We start from the raw sequence: 17,695 nt of genomic DNA, 5'->3' as shown, positions 1-17,695 counted from the left end.
CCTTGTCCTCCTGACCCCTTTGCTGCACTCACACCCCGAAAGCAGGCAAGGAACAGTGGGGACTGGCAGCAGGGACCCCTTCACCCCACACAGGGACACTGATGAAACCTCCCTGCTGCTGAACCCATCCGAAGTGGGGTCTTGTTGCAGGGCTCTAAAGGCAGGTGACAGCCCAGCTCCTGCCCTAACCGTGCTGCAGAGCCCCTCTTTCAGCCCCTTGGGAAGGTGCTAATGCTGGTATCAGTTCTGATATCACAATTACATAGCATTTCTGATAAATGTGCTCCTCCCTGGAGGCTCCTGTGAGTTGTAACCTGTCCGTGAGTGTGGCTGTACCTTGGAGACGAGGCTGGCCCGGTACGCAGCCAGGGCTTTCAGGTACTCCTTCTTGGCAGCTTCTGTTTTCCTCTTGTATGCCTGAAAGGACCAAGGGATGGAAAATCATTAGCAGAGGGAACAGGGGGCTGCTGGGCTTGGCTGCACCCCACCTGCTCAGTGGGAACCCCCTTCAGTGGGGCTGTGTGCATGAAAAGCTCAATTCTGCTGCAGATGAATCTATGCCAATCCAAGAAAATGATTGCATTGGACCATGCTGGGATTTTGATCTGGTCCCATGCTGGGATCTCTGGTCAGAGTGGCCTGTGTGTTTAGACAGGTATTTGTGAGAGACACAGTCTGATTTGATAAGGTGAACACAGTGAAATCCCTTCCCAACAGGAAGCACAGTCAAGAGTGATCCAGGCTCTTGGAAGAGCAAGACAAAAGCCCAAATCCTCAAAAGACAGATCTATCTTTAAAGTCCCTTCCAACTCAATCCATTCTATGATTCTGTGATGATGACCAGCTTAAAAATATGTAAGACAGTCAGAATTCTTAAATTAACCATTTGTTTTCTTGGTTTTCCCAATATTAGTCCTTTAGAGATCAAAATTCCAGCTCTTCCCTTCAGTCTAGACAGCTGGGAACTGATTTTTGATCTTATAAAAGCTGAGATTTTTGGCTCATATTATGACTTGGTGAGCTGGAGCTTGCAGGGAAGCAGCAAGTACCAGGAGAATTTGCTTCTCTAACTTTTGCTTTCCTTTTTTCTAAGGAAAAAAAAAAAATTGGAAGAGTGAATTATGGTTTATTTTTCCATCTTTCCCCATAATGAGAGATGCCTCTTGATCATGTCAGTGCTGCTCCCCTTCCTGCCTGGATCCTGGTCCTCCACATGGAGGTGAAGACCTCCAATAAAGAATGGTGTGATCCAGTCTGCCCCCAGCAGTGACTCCCCGTGGGATTACACAGATTAAACTGAATAAAAAAGGAGTATTTTAAAATGGAATAAAAATTTCAGGATAAAGGCAGGAGCTCCCAGGAAAAATTCCCACCAACCCTCTTCTCCACTGGAAACCCAAAGCCTTCCTCAAGTGATGCATTGAAAGTTGATTGCAATTAGAACAGATTTGCATGTATTTAATTCAGCTTTAAAACAGCTTTCAGTAATTGAAACTCTGAAGCCTGGTGGGCACATTCTCTGTCCAGGATGATTTGGGTTGGATATTGGGAAAAATTTCTTCATGGAAAGGGTTGCCCAGCCTTGGAACAGGTTGCCCAGGGAGGTGGTGGAGTCACCATCCCTGGAGGTGTATAAAAGACCTATGGATGTGGCACTTGGGGACATGGTAGCCATGGCAGTGCTGGGCTGACAGTTGGACAGGATGATCCTACAGGCATTTTCCAACCAAAACAATCCCCCAATTCTATGATTTAGCTTATTTCCCCTGCAAATTTCCATGGCCATGGCAGACTCCCTCCCAACACTGACCTCTGAAGGAAGAGTAACCTTCCAGCAGTTGAACTGAATGTGAGTTAAAAATCAGTACAGATAAATTCTATTAAAAATGGATTGAAAGCCTTATTTTCATTGCTAAATCACAGTGAGTCCTGTAATGAAACGTTTTGACTTGACACACTGGAGGTCTCAGACGGCAATTTTCTGAAATGGAGCATTTCTCTACGTTTGTCTTTGGCTTTATGGCATTCAGGAAATATTACATTTGCTCCATTCAGAACAAAATTACTTTTCAAAATGTCAGCCTGAAGAAGAATTTGCCTGTGAAAAGTAACTATTTCTTCAAACAGTATCAGTTCCCTTAATAAAAGCTATTACCTTTCTCTGCAATCTCCAGATCTTTTATTATAGAATCAAAGAGTGGTTTGGGTTGGAAGGGACCTTAAAGCTCCTCCAGTTCCATCCCCCTGCCATGGGCAGGGACACCTTCCACTGAAGCAGGTTTGTGCCCATCACAGCACCACAGAATTTATTGTGTTCAGCAGCAAAGCTGGTGGATGCTCTTAAATGTGGTACCTGATGCCCCCACAGCAATGAAATAGGAATTCCTGTATCTCAGGCCAGCGTTTAAGAGAAGCCACAGTTGGATGCTGTTCTATGGAGAAGATATTTAATTATTTTTCCACTATAACAGCAAAATCCAAGAGTGGTTTTACCTTTTTTTTTTTTTTTTTCTTTTCTTTTTTTTTTTTTCCCAGGATGGTGGGAAAACAAAGTATTCAGAGCTATGCAGAGATAAAATATTTAATTATTAGCAAGACTTGCCTGGAGAAAAACCTGCAATTTCTGGACAGTAAGAGGACAGGTAAATGAGACTTCGTAAAAGTAAATGCAAATAAATAAATAACCAATAAAGTCTGTGCATATCTTCATCTCCATCACTTGCTTTTCCTGCTAAACTCTTTTTTTTATGCCACCCTTCATCTGTTCTTGTCTCTTTTAGAGATCTCGTACTGGGATGTGCTGCTGGGCGGGGTCTGGTGCAGGACTGGGCAGGGGCAGCCAGTGGCTCATTCTGCTGAAGGGAGGGGGGATTGCTCCAGGCAGGAGCCTCTGTGCTCCCTGGGCCAGCCCTGGCTCAAGCCTGGCCACCAGCAGAGCTGCCAAGAAGGGTGATGGGGGAAGCTCAGGGATTGTGCTCTCTGATGTTCCTCTGGTGAGCTGGAAGTTCTGGAAGACTTCTGGTGGATTATCTGGGTTTTAATCATAGAATCCCAGAAGGGTTTGGGTTGAAGGCACCATTTTGATCCACCCCTGCCATGGCAGGGACACCTTCCACCATCCCAGGGTGCTCCAAGTCCCATCCAGCCTGGCCTCGGGCACTGCCAGGGATCCAGGGGCAGCCACAGCTGCTCTGGGTACCTGTGCCACCACCCTCATTGTAAAGAACCATCCCTAAGGGTCTCCTGTTGGGAGTTTTGCAGTCCTGCCCTGCATCCACACAGGGCTCCATCAAGGACACTGAGCTGCCTGTCCCCAGGGAATCACCACGCTGACGTGGGATCTGAACAAAGCTCCTCACAAATCCTCTGTGTAAAAGCAGCTCTAGTGCAGCATTTATAACCTTTAAAATTTTAATTTAAACATTGACAAAACCACGTTACTTTCTAATTAAATCCCATTTTCTCCCAGGGATTTTAATTTTGAAGTAATTTATCAAATTTAAGGATCCTCAAAACATTTTGCGTGTTTTTCTTCCTAACCTGCCATGCCCACTGATTTATTTTCCTTATTCATTAGCAGGAGGATTCATTAGTCATTAAGTGAGTGGGTGGGTTTGAGGGAGGTGGGGGGGGAAATGGGGAAATAAAAATGGTTAGTGATTATGAAAACAAAAAAATCAGAGCTGTAAGAAGCATATGTCAGGATCATAATCCTGACACCTCTGTGTCTCAGCTAAGCAGCCAGTAATTGTACCATAATGAAATGTTCTTGTTTGATAACAAGTTAATTAGAGAAGACAATTATTGCAAGCCCTGCTGACGCCCACGAGCGGCTCCGTGTCGCGCAGGCGCTGAGTGACAGCCGGAGCTGTTATCCGTAACCTCTGCATCCCAGCCCTCCTGCTCCAGCAGCAACCCCGCTTCCCAAGCCTGGGCAACGAGGGGAAGAACTCAAACTCTCCCCCAAAAAATCCAGGGGTGCACTGACCCCGAGTGGGAGCGTCTCTGCTGCAATCCCAGGTGGAGTTTGGGGTGTTTTGCTTCACAAAAAAAGGTAGAACATCAGGAGAGGAGAGATGGGCAGTGCAGGAAAGGTCTCCAGGAGGAAAGCTGGGAGGGAAGACCAAGAGGAGCCACCACGATGTAGCAAAGGAGGCACGGGGTGATCCTCTGCATGTGGGAAAGGAGGCAAAACAGGCTTAAATTGCACCAAGGGAAATGTTGGGTAAGCACTGGGAAGCCTTGGAAGCAGTAAGGATAATTAAGCACGGGAAGACATTGCCTGGGGAGATGTGTAATCTCCACCACTGAGCGTTTAAGAACAGATTAGGAACACATCCATCAGGAATGGCTTAAGTAGAGATGATCCTGACTTCAGGCATCGGTATGGTCTGGTTGACCTCTTAAGTCTCTCCTTGCCCTTCTCTCTATGATTCCATGACTGGTTTTTTTCTTCTCCCAAATGTGTAAATTTGGTTTTTATTCTGCTTGTAAGTCTGCAGGGTTTTTCTTGTAACTGTTATACACTTTCCTGCAAGATATGTCTTCAGATCACTATAACTTATGGTTTATTCACAAGATGTCTCAAAGCACATCCTCCCTGCCATGTCCCCCTTTCTCTCCACACATCCTTACCACAGCCACTGGAAAGGAAAATAGGAAACATGGACAGGTTGTCCTTATTCCTTCCCAGATCCTCCTTTCCTCCTTGCATTCCCCTCTGTATCCCCTTCTAGGCCAAGACTTATTCTGTCCCTCCCACCATTAAAACCACCTAACCCAAGCTACACTTCCAGAAAAAAGCCTGTGGCCTGCATTGTAAGTCTTGAGGTCAACAACCCTGAGGATACCTCCAGGGAAGACCCTTGCTGTGGGAACTGTTAGCTTGGTTTCAGGAGAGTCCTGCTTTATCCTGGTGGAGACACAGTGCTGTGAAGCAATTCCTTTGGAGAATGAATGGAAGAGCCTGCAATGAAGCAGGAATTGCCATTGGTTAAAGCATCCTGAGAGGTTCCTGCTCTCCACTGCCTCGACTTCATGGGGTGGAAGCCATCCCTTGCTCCATGTGAGGGCACAAGCTTATTCCCAGGACAATCCACTGAAGATTCCAAAGGGAACAGGAGGCTGAAAAATCCAAACCCTAACCTCCAATGAAAACCACACACCATTCACCTTCCAAACCTCTGACCTTGCTCTTCAAGAAGAAAAGTAACACTCGTGGAGCTGTTAAAAGCAGATCTGACCTTTCACGTCCTCCCCATCGTTATCCTGCTCTCCACCAGACCTCTCTTGAAGCCTTGTTTGGGGTTGGTGCTTTGATTCCTCTCTGGTGCATGGCTTTCCTCGATGCCCAGAAGATGCTGAAACCTCCTTCCAGGCCAGGGCAACTGCCTGGACCCTTCCAGCCCCTCACTGCCAGGGCTTTGGGCTGCAAGAGGAAAGTGCATCCTGCTGTGGCTCCGGCACTGACAGCTCAGTACAAAGCTGGAACTGGGCAGCTTGTAGCATGGCTGCTCCTGTGGGATCTCCCCCTCTGATGGCTCTTTCATAAAACAACTTCACAGCTGGCCCACGATGCCTCTGTCCCACCACAGACCCTGCAGTGTCCTGTCAGCAGCTGATGGATCAGGTTCAATGAGCAGATGGATCTGATTAAATGGGTGATCTATTACTTTCTGCTGAGCAGGCAATTCTTCTGCTGGGTAATTTACCCCTGGAGTGTGACTAGATCCCTGGAGCTGTGTTGTTCTCCAGGCTGTACATTTGTGTCAGAAAATCCCATTTGTGTTTGGCCATGGAGTCACTCAGCATTCCTGAGCTGGTCCTGGTGAAGCACAAGCAAGAACTCATCTCTGGTACCTTTGTGTCCCAGACTCAGAAACTCAACTGAAAATGCTGGGTTTGCCCAGTCTCTGCTCATTTCAGATGGGAAGCTCTGGGTCAGCCTGGGGATCACCCAGCAGATTGCTTGGGAGCTCCTTGATTCCTCTGCTCTCAGTTCCCGGGGCCTGTGGAAAAACCTGCCCAGGGCTGTGACTTTGTGGCTGGATTTGCTCACAAAAATAAGCTGGTTCCAGAGACTCCTGCAACTGCCACCTTGGCATTGATCTCTGTGGTCTCCACCATTGCTTGGCTCCAATCCAACCTCCTCTTCACCAAAATACTGCAGGGAACAGGGAGGTGCTCGGGGAGGGAAGAGCAGAAATTGGCAGAGGAGAGTGAATCCCACCAATGACTTCTCTGGAGAGTCTCCAGGCTTATCATGCCCAGGAAATCCCCCTGAGGGAGGGCAGTCACCAGGGCTGCTGTCACCTGCTCTTGAGCAGATCTGGCCCATGGTGGCCCTGTGGAAACAGAGGAGGGGCTGTGGGTGGCACAGACCAGGCTGTCCGTGCCAGGGGAAAATCCTCCAAGGGAATCAGCAGAGCTGGCTCCAATCTAGCGCTCAATTTCTTCTAATTTCTGTCAAATCAGGCAGCCCTTTTAAACCTTGCTGGGGAACGCTGCTTGAGATCTGCTAATGGAAAAAACTCCCACCGAGGCACGGGATTCTGGAGCTGGGACATGGAGCTGCGGGCGGATTCCGCTGACAGGTACCCCATTGGATGCTAATGGCTGAATTAGCATTTCACTCTGCAGCAAAGTCGAAGCTATCTCTACAGGAACAGCTGCTAAACTATTTGCAAAGTTCAAAGAGGATGTATTCTTTTTCTTTTTTTCCTCGAGTCACATTCTTCAGATTCCCATGTAAGCTCCTTAGGAAGGGCCATGCCAGCTGTTGAAGAATGAAGATTACAACGTCCTGCTAACGCGGCGCTGGGGATATTTAAGGTATTGTTATTTATTCCTATTCTGCAGCCACACTGGAAGGGGTTAAAATGGGGAAGAAAATGGTGCTTTGCCGAACAGGTGTCCTTGAGCAGTACCCAAGGACACGGAGATTGCTAATCCTGTATTCCACAGCATGATCAAATCACCAGGCAACAGATATAAATAAAAAAAGGCAGGAAATAAGGAAATTTAGATACAAGTGTGTCAGAGGGAAAATGAAGATTCATTGTGAAGAGGCTGAGAAGAGAAGAAGAAGAAGGAACAAAATGACAAAGCCACAAATGATAAACCAGTAAGAACAAAAGAAATGGGGGAGAAAAAAGCCTCTCTGTGAAATGCATGTCTGTGACAGCAGCAGCCAAATCAAAGATGCTGCTAGATTATATGGTTTCTTGCATAATATGCATTCTGGTTCCCTCTCTGTGTTTGTCTTTCAGCTGGTGCACAGGGAAAAAAAACATATCTGAAATGGGACGTGAGCAACCTTTATTTTCCTTGTTTCATCAGGAGGAGAAAGCAAATTTGCTTTGTGGGAGCAGCAGCACCTGCTCAATGGCAAATAAATAGCTCCAGCTTTGATATTACAGTGCATATAATCATTAGCAGCACAAATGGCAGAGGATTAACCCTCTGTGTGCCGGCCAGGACTACCTAGCAAAGGGCTGGCATGTCACTGCTGCCAGCAGAAATGCTCCAGGAGGTGTTTGTGGAGAGGGGCTGGGGCTCTGGAGGGCACACAGGACCACCCTTCCCTGTCTGGCATGGCTACAAGCCACCAGCACTGGGCTTCCCTCAGCCCTTTGGCCCTGGCACGGGGGCCACCCCACCTCTGTGCACCCCGTGTGTGCAGGATGGAGCTGGGGGGTGGATGGACACGGGGCAGGCACAGCAGGAATGTGTCAGGGGAGGCACACACAACCCTGGGTTTATGGACCAGCTCCCCTGGAACCCCCTCCCTGCTGCTTTCCCACAAGGTGGGAACAAAAACACCCCCAGGACTGGCACCCTGGAGGGTTTGGGATAACTGGCACCCTGGAGGGTCTGTGAAACTCCAGGGATGTAAAGAACTGCTCAGTAACACAGTGGGGCTGGGCTCTGCAGCTCCGGGGATCCAAGTGTGGGATCAGCTCCAGAGCAGATCCTACACCCTCACATCCACCCTTTCTCAAGCCAGGAAGAGGGGAACTGTTCTCTAATTAAAACTTTGGTCATAATTTAGCCAAAATACCCAGATCTGGCTTTTGTTTGCCTGCTGTGCCACCTCTGTGTTGGCTTTTCCCCAGGTTTTCTTCTGCACTGCTTTCTGCAGTGAGGACATGAAGTCACTGTTGTCCACAAAGCTAAAAGCAGTGTCCCTGATGAAACACTTCCCTTCTCCAGCTTTTCCACCCCTTCCCAGAGCACAATCCTGCCTGCTGATGGGCTGGTGCAGCCTTGTGGCAGGCTGGACCCCCAGGTTGCAGCAGGATTTTGGCCAGTGACGCCTGGCTGTGCTGCTCGGACTCCATCCTCTCTCCAGATGTGCCAGGAGAGCCCTTGGCATTCCTGCTTGCCTTCGCAGGGAATGTGAGCACCACATCCTGCAGCCCCAGGCAGGAAACACCTACAGGACAGCCCAGGCACTTGTTTTCACATATTAAAGGTATTTTAGAATTTTCTTTTCCTTTTTCCCTTTTCATTGCATTGCCTCATGAATCTAAAAAAAGCTTCACCGGGGATGTTGGCAGAGGAAAGCAAACAGGGGCTAAATGAACTCTTCTCCAGCCAGACACTTCCAGAGTGAACGTGCCACATCACACAAACCAGCCACAGGCTCCCAGAGCCAAAGAGAAATCGTGTCCCTCCAGCCAGAGTCCCGGGCAGAGAGGTAACTGTTGTGGGAGAGAAGTATCCAGCTGGAGACAAAGCCAGGAAGTTAATATTTAAGCATTCAGACAAGGAACAAATGACTTAATTAAATCAATTACAGAGGGAGAAATGGAGCCACTTAGAAAGCGTGTGTAAAGAGACGGGAGGCTGCTGCGAGCTCATGAAAGAGCAGGAGGAGGGAGAGTTAGCAGGGAAGATAAACGGGCTGGTTTAATCCCTGCTGTTAATTAAGAGCTGAGCGTTTGCACTGCGCTGAGTCAGGGTCGCAGCAGCGCTTCCACTCTGAGCTCAGTGCCTGAGCTGTGGTGGTATTTGTAACCAGGTGCAGTAAAGGAGGGGCAGCCTGAGATGCTGGGGGGATGCAAGCAGGAGAAACAGCTGACACAAAGCTTTTCCGCACTCCTGAACCTCCCACACCCTGAAGCAACAGCAAAAACCAAGCCCCTATCCTGCAGCCTCCCGGGGCTGGGGTCAGCCTCCTGACCTTCCTCCCCTCTTCAGATGTGGAATTGCTGCCTGCATGATCCTGCAGTGATCCACCCAAAGAGGAGAAAAGGGAGCAGCAAAAGAGCTTTCATCCCTGAAGATCCTCTGCTCTTACTCCTGACTCAGTGTGGGGTGGAAATCAAGGTTCTTTCCCAGCATAACTCCCAGTTAAATGGCTTTTTCCCTCCCTGCTGCTCTCTCCCCAGATGAAGCTGCTTCCAGTGCTGGCCATGGACGCCCAGCTGGAGCTGTGGCCAGGCTCCAGGAGAAATGCTCCCAGCCTGTTTGGTCCAGGACACATCACACACCGTGTCAGATCTCACTCTGCCTGATAAACAGCCATCCTTGCTACGGGAAGTGTTCCCTGGGGTTCTCTCCATAGGCAACGAGCAATTACAGGCTTTTGGAACTGACTCAGCAGCAGCCAAAGAGGGAAAGTAGGAGCTGGAATTCTCCACGTGAAGCAGACGGAAAGTGGCTGACAGCTTTGGGGCAGCAAGGTTTCCTCTGTGAGGCCACTTCAGACATCTCCTTCTGAAGCTTTTAAATCCTGAACGTTGGGTTTGAAGGCAGCAGCACAGGGAGTTAATAGTGTTCAGCCAGTTGGCTGTCACTCCTTGTAAATAAATAAGCAAATCCAAACCCATCTCTCATCTCAAGCTGTAAAACCCCACGTCAGGGAAAGGCCACTGATGGCTGTGCAGAGTATGAGCTTATCAAGAATAATTAGTTGTCGTAAAGATTTGCTCTTCCCCACACAACAACAGCAATTTTGCACAGTGGGCACTTCAGCACTGCTCCTAAAAACAGCTTCTGGTCCTGCACTTCAGCCTGTGGAAGCCCCTGGCCATGCCCTGAGCATGCCTGCACCGTGGAAATGCACATTTCAACAGCTGAAAGACAAAAATAAATAACTCAGTAACTCACTTGCTTTTGTTCTTCTCCCAAGCTGTCCCACATCGATGCCACGATTTTCGACACGTCCCCGAAGGTGGCGTTGGGGTTTTGCCCTTTGATGGCTGCTTGTGTGTCTCTGAAAAACAGGGCATAGGCTGACACGGGCTTCTGGGGCTCATTGGGGTCCTTCTTTTTCTTCTTCTTTTGGCTTTTGGGCTTTTTGCCCAGGTCTGTTGAGGGTCTTTTCTCTCCAGTAGCCTGCAAAACCAAGAGATGAAGCTTAGCAGTCAGCTAAGGTCTGCTACCAGCCCCTGCTACAGCTACTGAGCCAAGGAGATGAGAGAGGGAATGGGAAGTGGAGACGTCCCAGTGAGGAGAGGGGGCAGCAGCCCTGGGGGTCTCTTTGTCCCCCAGGACCCTCTTGGATCATTGCACAAACTGGTCTGAGCCTGCTTTGGTGCCTCCTCTCAGACCAGCTCATAGCTTGGGTTCATCCCTTTGTCCCTGCTCCAAATCTGGGGCTTTCCAGTCCTCAGTCACTCTCCTTCCCCACCCTCCTCCCCAGCACACTCACTCCTTGATCCTTTTCTGGAACCTCTCCACATACCTTGCTTCCCAGCTAGATTGCTTTAGCAGTCCATGAGTTTTCCAAACTTGGCTTCCACATGGTTTCTGATTTCCACCCCACTAAGCCCCCTTTGCATCTGCTGCTGACTTGCCTCCCCTCCCCATTCCAGCAGGGTTCTGAGCACTGACCAAGCAACACCAGCATCCAAAACATCACACCGGGGCCATCCAAAAATTGCTCCATCCTGCTAACATATATGTACCCCTATCCAGAAGGATCTCCAGGAACTGAACTATTGTAATCACCCCAATTAACTGCTTTGCCCATGCTGTTCACCCCTCCGACGGATCTGGGTGCCGCTGGGTGACCAGGAATGGCTGTGTCCACACTCAGTGCCCAGTGGGTGTTGGAGCTCAGGGCAGCAGGGCACAGGGAACAGGAGCTGCCCTTTGTGGCTGCCCAGCAGGGATGCTGCCATTGGGCTGGGGAGTGAAACAGCAAGGCTGGAAACGGGGATGCTTCCACTGAAGGCAGCATGGAAAGAGGATCCTGTATCGGCCTCCCTTGGGATGCCCTGTGCAGCATGTTAGGAAAAGGCTCTTCCCAGGGGGTGCTGGCAGTGCCCAGGCTCCCCAGGGGATGGGCACGGCCCCGAGGCTGCCAGAGCTCCAGGAGCGTTGGCACAGCGCTGCCAGGGGTGCCCAGGGTGGGGTTGTTGGGGTGTCTGTGCAGGGATGGGGCTGGGCTGGGTGATCCTCTGGGTCCAACTCATGATATTCTATGATTCTGTGAATACAGAGGACTGCAGAAGCTTCCACAGAAGGATGTGCAAAGGAAAAGACGCCTGGTAAACACTTAGATACCCATCAAAGCTCTCAGCTGGCATTAACTATGGCCAGTGAAAGCTCACACTACAGGGAAGCACCATTACCCTTATTTTGTAGTGAAGGAAAACCTAAATACACCAGATGGCAGAGAATTAAGCACTGGCTGGATCTCTGCATCCTTGAGGGCAAACAGGAGACCAGCCCCTCCACCTGCAGGCCCTGAGCTCAAGGCACTACCATCAGCTGCACAGGTTGTTGAATTACTTGGAAAGACATGGCTCTAAACATCAAGATCTTGTGAAAACACTGCCTCCAGCTGAGCTGGGGACAAACAGCCTCTTCTCCTGATGGATTGGTCAATTTGAGCATGTGCTTGGCAGTGCCAGGATTTAAGAGGCTTCCCTTCAGCTGGTAGAGGCCAGGCACAGGGAGGAAAAGGGCAGCAGCGTTCCTGCTCTCCACTCTGTAGCTCTTGACTGATCATTAATTTCAGTATCAGCGCAGTGACATTTGTCAAACAGACAGTGACCATTAGTGAATGAGCAGAGAGACCACAAAAATTGCATTTAATTTAAAATTGCCCAATTGGGCTTGAATGGGAGGTCTGGAGGTGAAAGGCCAGCTTATTAGGAGGGGAAAAAAAATGCATGACAGGGTTTGAGCCCATTAGGAAGTGAGATGGTATTTTAACTAACTGTGATCCCTTTTGATTCAGTGGAGTGCTGTGGGGAACCTACTCCCACACAGCCACTGACCAAACCAAGGAGCTGGAACAGCAGCATCACAACCCCAGCTGCATTTACAGCACAGGCAGCACCAAAGAGCACATGGGATTTAAGGAAAAGAGCAGCAGGGAGCAGAGCAGGATTTGGTATTCATGGGGTTTTCCAGGTGTGACACACGTGGGATGAGACAACAGCCTGGGCTTGGACCTCAGAAGAGTTTTGACCAACCCAAACCATGTTCATGGCTAAAGTCAACCCCCCGTGAGCCAGTGCCTTGCTGCCCCGGAGCATCTGCACCGCCAAGGGTCATCCCCATGGTCAGAGGGACCAGGGAGGCTGGGCAGGGGATGAAGAGCATGGCCACCTGCCCATGGTGGCCACTGGCATTAGACCTGCCCTGGAGAGAGAGCAGAAGGTCTGTTTGGTGGCAGATGTGGACTGGGGCAATGATGTGATCCCAGAAACTTGGTGCCTTCTTTGATGTTGAACCCAGGAAGAGCTGAAACCTCATGGACACTGTGATTTTAATATGGAGAGTGGCCACTAATCCAGCTGGAATTTGGGCTGTACCCACCTGTCCCTCCCATTCATGTGCACCCACCCCCCAAGCTATGGAGCAGGTAAATACACCAGTGAGGCTCAGAGACCTCTGAAATTCAAAAGCTCCCTGGCTCAGATGACCTGAAGGACCTGCTGGCAGCAGACTCATTTCTTTAACCTGTGACCTTCTAGCTCACAAGATTAATTTCTGCTTGTTAGGTGTTGTTTTGATGACTTGTTGCAGAAAAGGCCTTAATGGTCACATGAAAAAGTGACTGATGGGTGAAGGCAGCAGCTGTGTAGACAGAGAAAGCAAACAGAAACCTGCAGGCCACAGTGTGGATCTGCTGCTTTCCTCCCACTCAGCATCTCCTCCTCCCTCCAACATCACTCTCACCTGTTTGGGGGGTTTACAGGGTGGAACAATGAGAGGGATTGCCTTGAGGATTAGGAAAAATTCTAATCTCTGCAAACTGTCATCATCTGGACATCTCCACATTTCCTACCCCATGGGTACTGCTGGCTCAAGAAAACAGAAGATCCAACCCCAAAGCTGTGTCCTGCTCAGGCACTCCTGGGTGGCTGACAGGAAAGCTGGGTGATGCTGGTGGAGGCAGAGAGACAGAACCTGGTGTGTCACTAAACTGAAACTCATTTTCCCCTGACATGAAAGATTTCAGCTCCCAGGTGCACAGAGCCTGGAGCTCTGTGACGCAGGCTTTGGGAGATGGCAGACTGTGGGATCCAGCAGCACAACCCCTCCCACGGTGTCCCCTGAACATGGAATCACAGAGCTTGGAATATTCCATTTGTTTTTAACCTTGTGTATCCCTGCTTTTTGCAGTTTTATCCACTGAAGCTGTGTTTCCATCCACATAAGCACTCTGCTTTGAAATGTCCCAATCTGAAGTGAAATCTGCCAATGGATGAAAAACTACAGGACTGATGGGAATCCATTTTCCTGGGTTTCCATGAAGAGGGAAAGGTTTTTGCTCAGTCCTATCATTTTCCTAGTTTTCCAGCCCGTGCACTGTTTGCTGCTCTGGTTATACATTCAAACCCTGTCACAACAGTCTATTTGGGTGGGACGAGGTTACAATATCAGTGCCTTCCAGGAGAAAGTTTTCCATGGAAGGCTTTAATCAAAGTCCCCAGGGAGCCCAGCAATTCACCTGCAGGCACAGAGGCACTGTGATTGCTGCAGCTTGCCCTCAGCAAATAGCAGCCACAGATTCCTGGAACATGGCACGTGTTGTTTGGCTTTGCTGGTGCACTTAGAAAGAGAGGGACAACAACCAAGATGTGCCCAAACCCCCAGGAATTCCTTGGGTTTGTTGGTGCCACACTCAGCAGCAGTGTTGGCTGTAGAGACCCTTTGGGACACTGCTGACTACTTAAAACACCACTTTGGTGAACTAAAAGACAGAAGATTCTTTGAATTCCTGTTTGTTTTCCTTAGCAAGCCATGTGCAATGAGCTCAGTTAAATCCCACCAGGAGTTTTTTCCTTCCCTGTTTCAGTCTTCTCTCCCCACCACCAGAAATCTAATTTAACTCCAAGCTTTTGTAGACTCTTAGCCCTGAAGCTGCTTTGCTCATCGTAATCATCACCCCAGGAAATTCTGTGGCCTGATGGAACTGGTCAAACGTGGAGGCAGAAGAACAACTCTGACCTCCAACCCTGCTGTGTGAGTGCCAGCCTGCCATGCTGGACCTCACCCTAGGCTGGGAGCAGCGCCCTCATCCTTGGGAAAGTCTCCCACTATAAATGTCAGAATAAGACCAGAAGTCTGTGGTTTTATTTAGCACCATTTACCCCTCCCTGAAAAGCACCAAACCCGACATGACCGCACGTACCTTGTAATGCGACTCGGTCTCCTCTTCCTGAGTGGAACTGGAGGGAGATGGGGTGGCAGACTTGCTTCCCGGGGGCGAGGGGGAGCCGTGGGTCACCCCACTCCGGATGCCCATCTGGGAGATGAGCTGGGACTGGCTGAGGGCACCCATGGGGCCGCCCAGCATGCCGGGCCGGTTGAGCAGCGGCACTTGGCGGTTGGACTCATAGGACGCGGCGTCCGAGTGCACCATCTCCTGGATCTGAGGGAGGAGGAGATCACTTGTCACTACAAAATTCATTCCCTCATTCATTCATCTATTTGCCATACCGCCAAATCGCTTTAAGGCTGATTTGTTGTTTAAATTGTTCTACACGGCTGGGAAAGTCTTCCTTGAGCTCGCTTCCAAGTGAGGTGAGAGCTGAGCACTGTGCACCCCTTGCTGTGCCCATGAGCCCGACAGAGAGGTGCTAAATCAGCTTTGTGTGTGGGGCTGTGTGCCCAGAAGGTGCCCCTGCCTGCCTCAGGGACCACTGGTGGCTGGCAACTATCAGGGGGCTGAAAAGAGGGTTCATAAACAAGTGATTTATGGCAAAATCACCAGGAGAAGGAAAGCTCCTCCAAGCCTCATCCCACCTGGCCTTGGGCACTTCCAGGGATCCAGGGGCAGCCACAGCTGCTCTGGGCACCCTGTGCCAGGGCTTGCCCACCCTCTCAGGGAAGAATTTCTTCCTAATATCCCATCTAAACATACCCTCCTATAACTTAAAATCGTTCCCCCTTGTCTTGTCACTCCAGGCTCTTGTCCCCAGTCCCTCTCCAGCTCTCCTGGAGCCTCTTTAGGCACTGGAAGGAGCTCTAATGTTTCCCTAGAGCCTTCTCTTCTCCAGGTGAACATCCCCAGCTCTTCCAGCCTGGCTCAGAGCAGAGGAGATCCAGTTTTTGGAACATCTTCACGGCCTCCTCTGGACTCATTTCAGCAGGTCCAGCCCCTCTACACTAAGAAGCAAATTGAGATGATGATGAGATTGAGATGAGATGAGATGAGATGAGATGAGATGAGATGAGATATGAGGACAAACCCTGCTGTCTTCTGCATCAAGACCCCATTCCCAGTTTGAATCACTTTCCTCAAAACCCCATTTCCCCCAGGATCCATCCTTGTTCATCTAATAGAGCTTGGCTCCTGCCCAGCCTCATCCAGCCTTGGAGTGGGAGGGAGACAAACCCTACTTGAAACATTTGCCAGACTTTTCCCTTTTTACATTAATCTGATTAATGCTAACACAAGTTTAAAGACCTGAGCTCCTGATCAGCCCACTGAGGTGCAACCCCTCGTTACCAGGGGAGCTTTGCCAGCTCCATCAGCAGCACACACAGAAGGAAACCCAGGGAGGACCTGTGAGAGCTCCATAGGCTTCAGAGGACATAAATCCAAACACAAACCCAGATTTACTGCTGCAGGTCAGGAACCAAGAGCTTTACACCACACCTTTACACAGACAGAACGTTCTGCTCTCCTTTGGACTCTCCAGCAGTAGAGAAGCAGTGTCAGGGGGAACAGCTTTCCCTGGATCTGCCCTTTTCCTGTATTAATTGTGAAAGGATTTAACTCACAGGAATTAAATATATTTCTGCATTTCAAAAGCATGAGTACGACTGAGGCTGACTCAGGGGCCACACTGAATTGCTGCCCTTGGCTTTGGTGGTGTCAAGGAGGCAGCAGGGCTGGCTTTGCTTAGAGGCAAAGGGGCACAGAGCTTAACTATGCTTTGGTTAGGGCCATAGAGATTAACTATGGCAAATTTTGTGTGCCCTTAAAACTTTATGATGTGCTCTTGAAACCTTATTGTGTGCCTTACTCTGGCTGTACTGGTCATAAAGACATTGAGGATGATGCAGCCATGGAGACAGACACCAGGCTTGGGCAGCACAGGAGGCACCAGAGGTGCAATTTTTGTATTTAAACCAAATTTGCAAAAGTCATGGGAATGGCCTGGGTGGGGCAGGCAGTGACAGGGACCGTGCAAGGCAGGGACACAGCTCCCATCTGCTGAGCAGCCAGCCATTCCCAAACTCCAGCCAAAAAACATACATTTGTCTTGGGTTTTGTCAGTTTAATCCAGACCTTTCATGTTGGAGAAGATCTGCCAGCTGCTAAGGAAAAGAATAATTTCTTGTCCTTATTTTAAATTTAAATGAAGGGAAAGTTTAGAAGATGGGTGCTGGAGAAATGGGGCAGGCTATGAGATGTGGCTTAAAAAATTCTAAAATTTAAAATAGCTTGCTCACGTTTCAGCTACAGTAGTCTCCTGAGGAAATATTGTATTAAGACAATTCTTTGAAACTTTTATTATGTGGCCAATGGACCACAACGGCTCCGTTTACCCATTAAATATGTAATCACGCATTTTTCTTTACAGTGCATGTTATTTATGCATCAGAGCAGAACAGGTCCAGGAGTGCAATTATGGATATGGGCCACATGCTGTAAATGCCTCTGAAAATTTGTAGAAAAAACCAGGAACCTGAGCCTGGCTCAGAGAACCCCTCCAGAAGCCCCATGCTCACAACAAGCCCATCACAGAACCCTTCTAAGTAGCAGAGACACAGCATTTTTCCTGGGACATTCTTCTCCAAGGATATCTTAAGCCCAGATGCCTCCTCCCAACTTCTTTACATCATTAAAGGGACCCCATAAGAAGGAAGGGGACGGATCTTTATTCAGGTGACAGGACAAGGGAGAATGGTTTCAGACTAAAAGAGGGTTGATTTAGGTTAGATATAATGTAGGAGTTTTTTACAATGGAAGTGGTAAAACACTGGCATAGATTGTCCAGAGCAGCTGTGGCTGCCCCTGGGTCCCTGGAAGTGTCCAAGGCCAGGCTGGATGGGGCTTGGAGCACCCTGGGATGGTGAAAGGTGTCCCTGCCATGGCAGGGGGTGGCACTGGATGGCCTTTAAAGGTCCCTCCCAACCCAAAAATGATAAAAATTGCTTTTAGTTGAATATTGTTGGTCCTTCTCTCCCTCTCCCACATCTCCATCTCTTCTCCCCCGGTCCAGGAGGTTCTGCAGGATATGCACAGCTCCTCACATGCACCCTGCTGACCACTCTG

The 17,695-nt window shown here is 49.3% G+C and overlaps 1 protein-coding gene and 1 long non-coding RNA gene across 2 annotated transcripts in view; one reads left to right on the top strand and one right to left on the bottom strand.

Annotated features, from left to right (window-relative positions):
* Nucleotides 1–17,695, bottom strand: part of TOX2 (TOX high mobility group box family member 2) — a 148,894-nt gene that overhangs the window by 5,477 nt on the left and 125,722 nt on the right. The window contains exons 4-6 of the mRNA XM_053993323.1: nt 14,600–14,839; nt 10,114–10,341; nt 337–417 (exon numbers count right to left, since the gene is read on the bottom strand). Coding sequence (XP_053849298.1) covers nt 337–417; nt 10,114–10,341; nt 14,600–14,839 — 549 coding nt within the window. The remainder of the gene's footprint in view (nt 1–336; nt 418–10,113; nt 10,342–14,599; nt 14,840–17,695) is intronic.
* LOC128816054 (uncharacterized) lies at nt 6,268–10,112 on the top strand. Its single transcript, XR_008439780.1, has 2 exons — nt 6,268–6,831; nt 9,393–10,112. It is a non-coding gene; the product is annotated as an uncharacterized LOC128816054 (long non-coding RNA).

Source organism: Vidua macroura, chromosome 17 (genome assembly GCF_024509145.1).
Source record: "Vidua macroura isolate BioBank_ID:100142 chromosome 17, ASM2450914v1, whole genome shotgun sequence".
Lineage (NCBI taxonomy): Eukaryota > Metazoa > Chordata > Aves > Passeriformes > Viduidae > Vidua > Vidua macroura.
The sequence above is the reverse complement of the archived record's forward strand: the minus strand, read 5'-3'. Positions and strand labels throughout refer to the sequence as shown.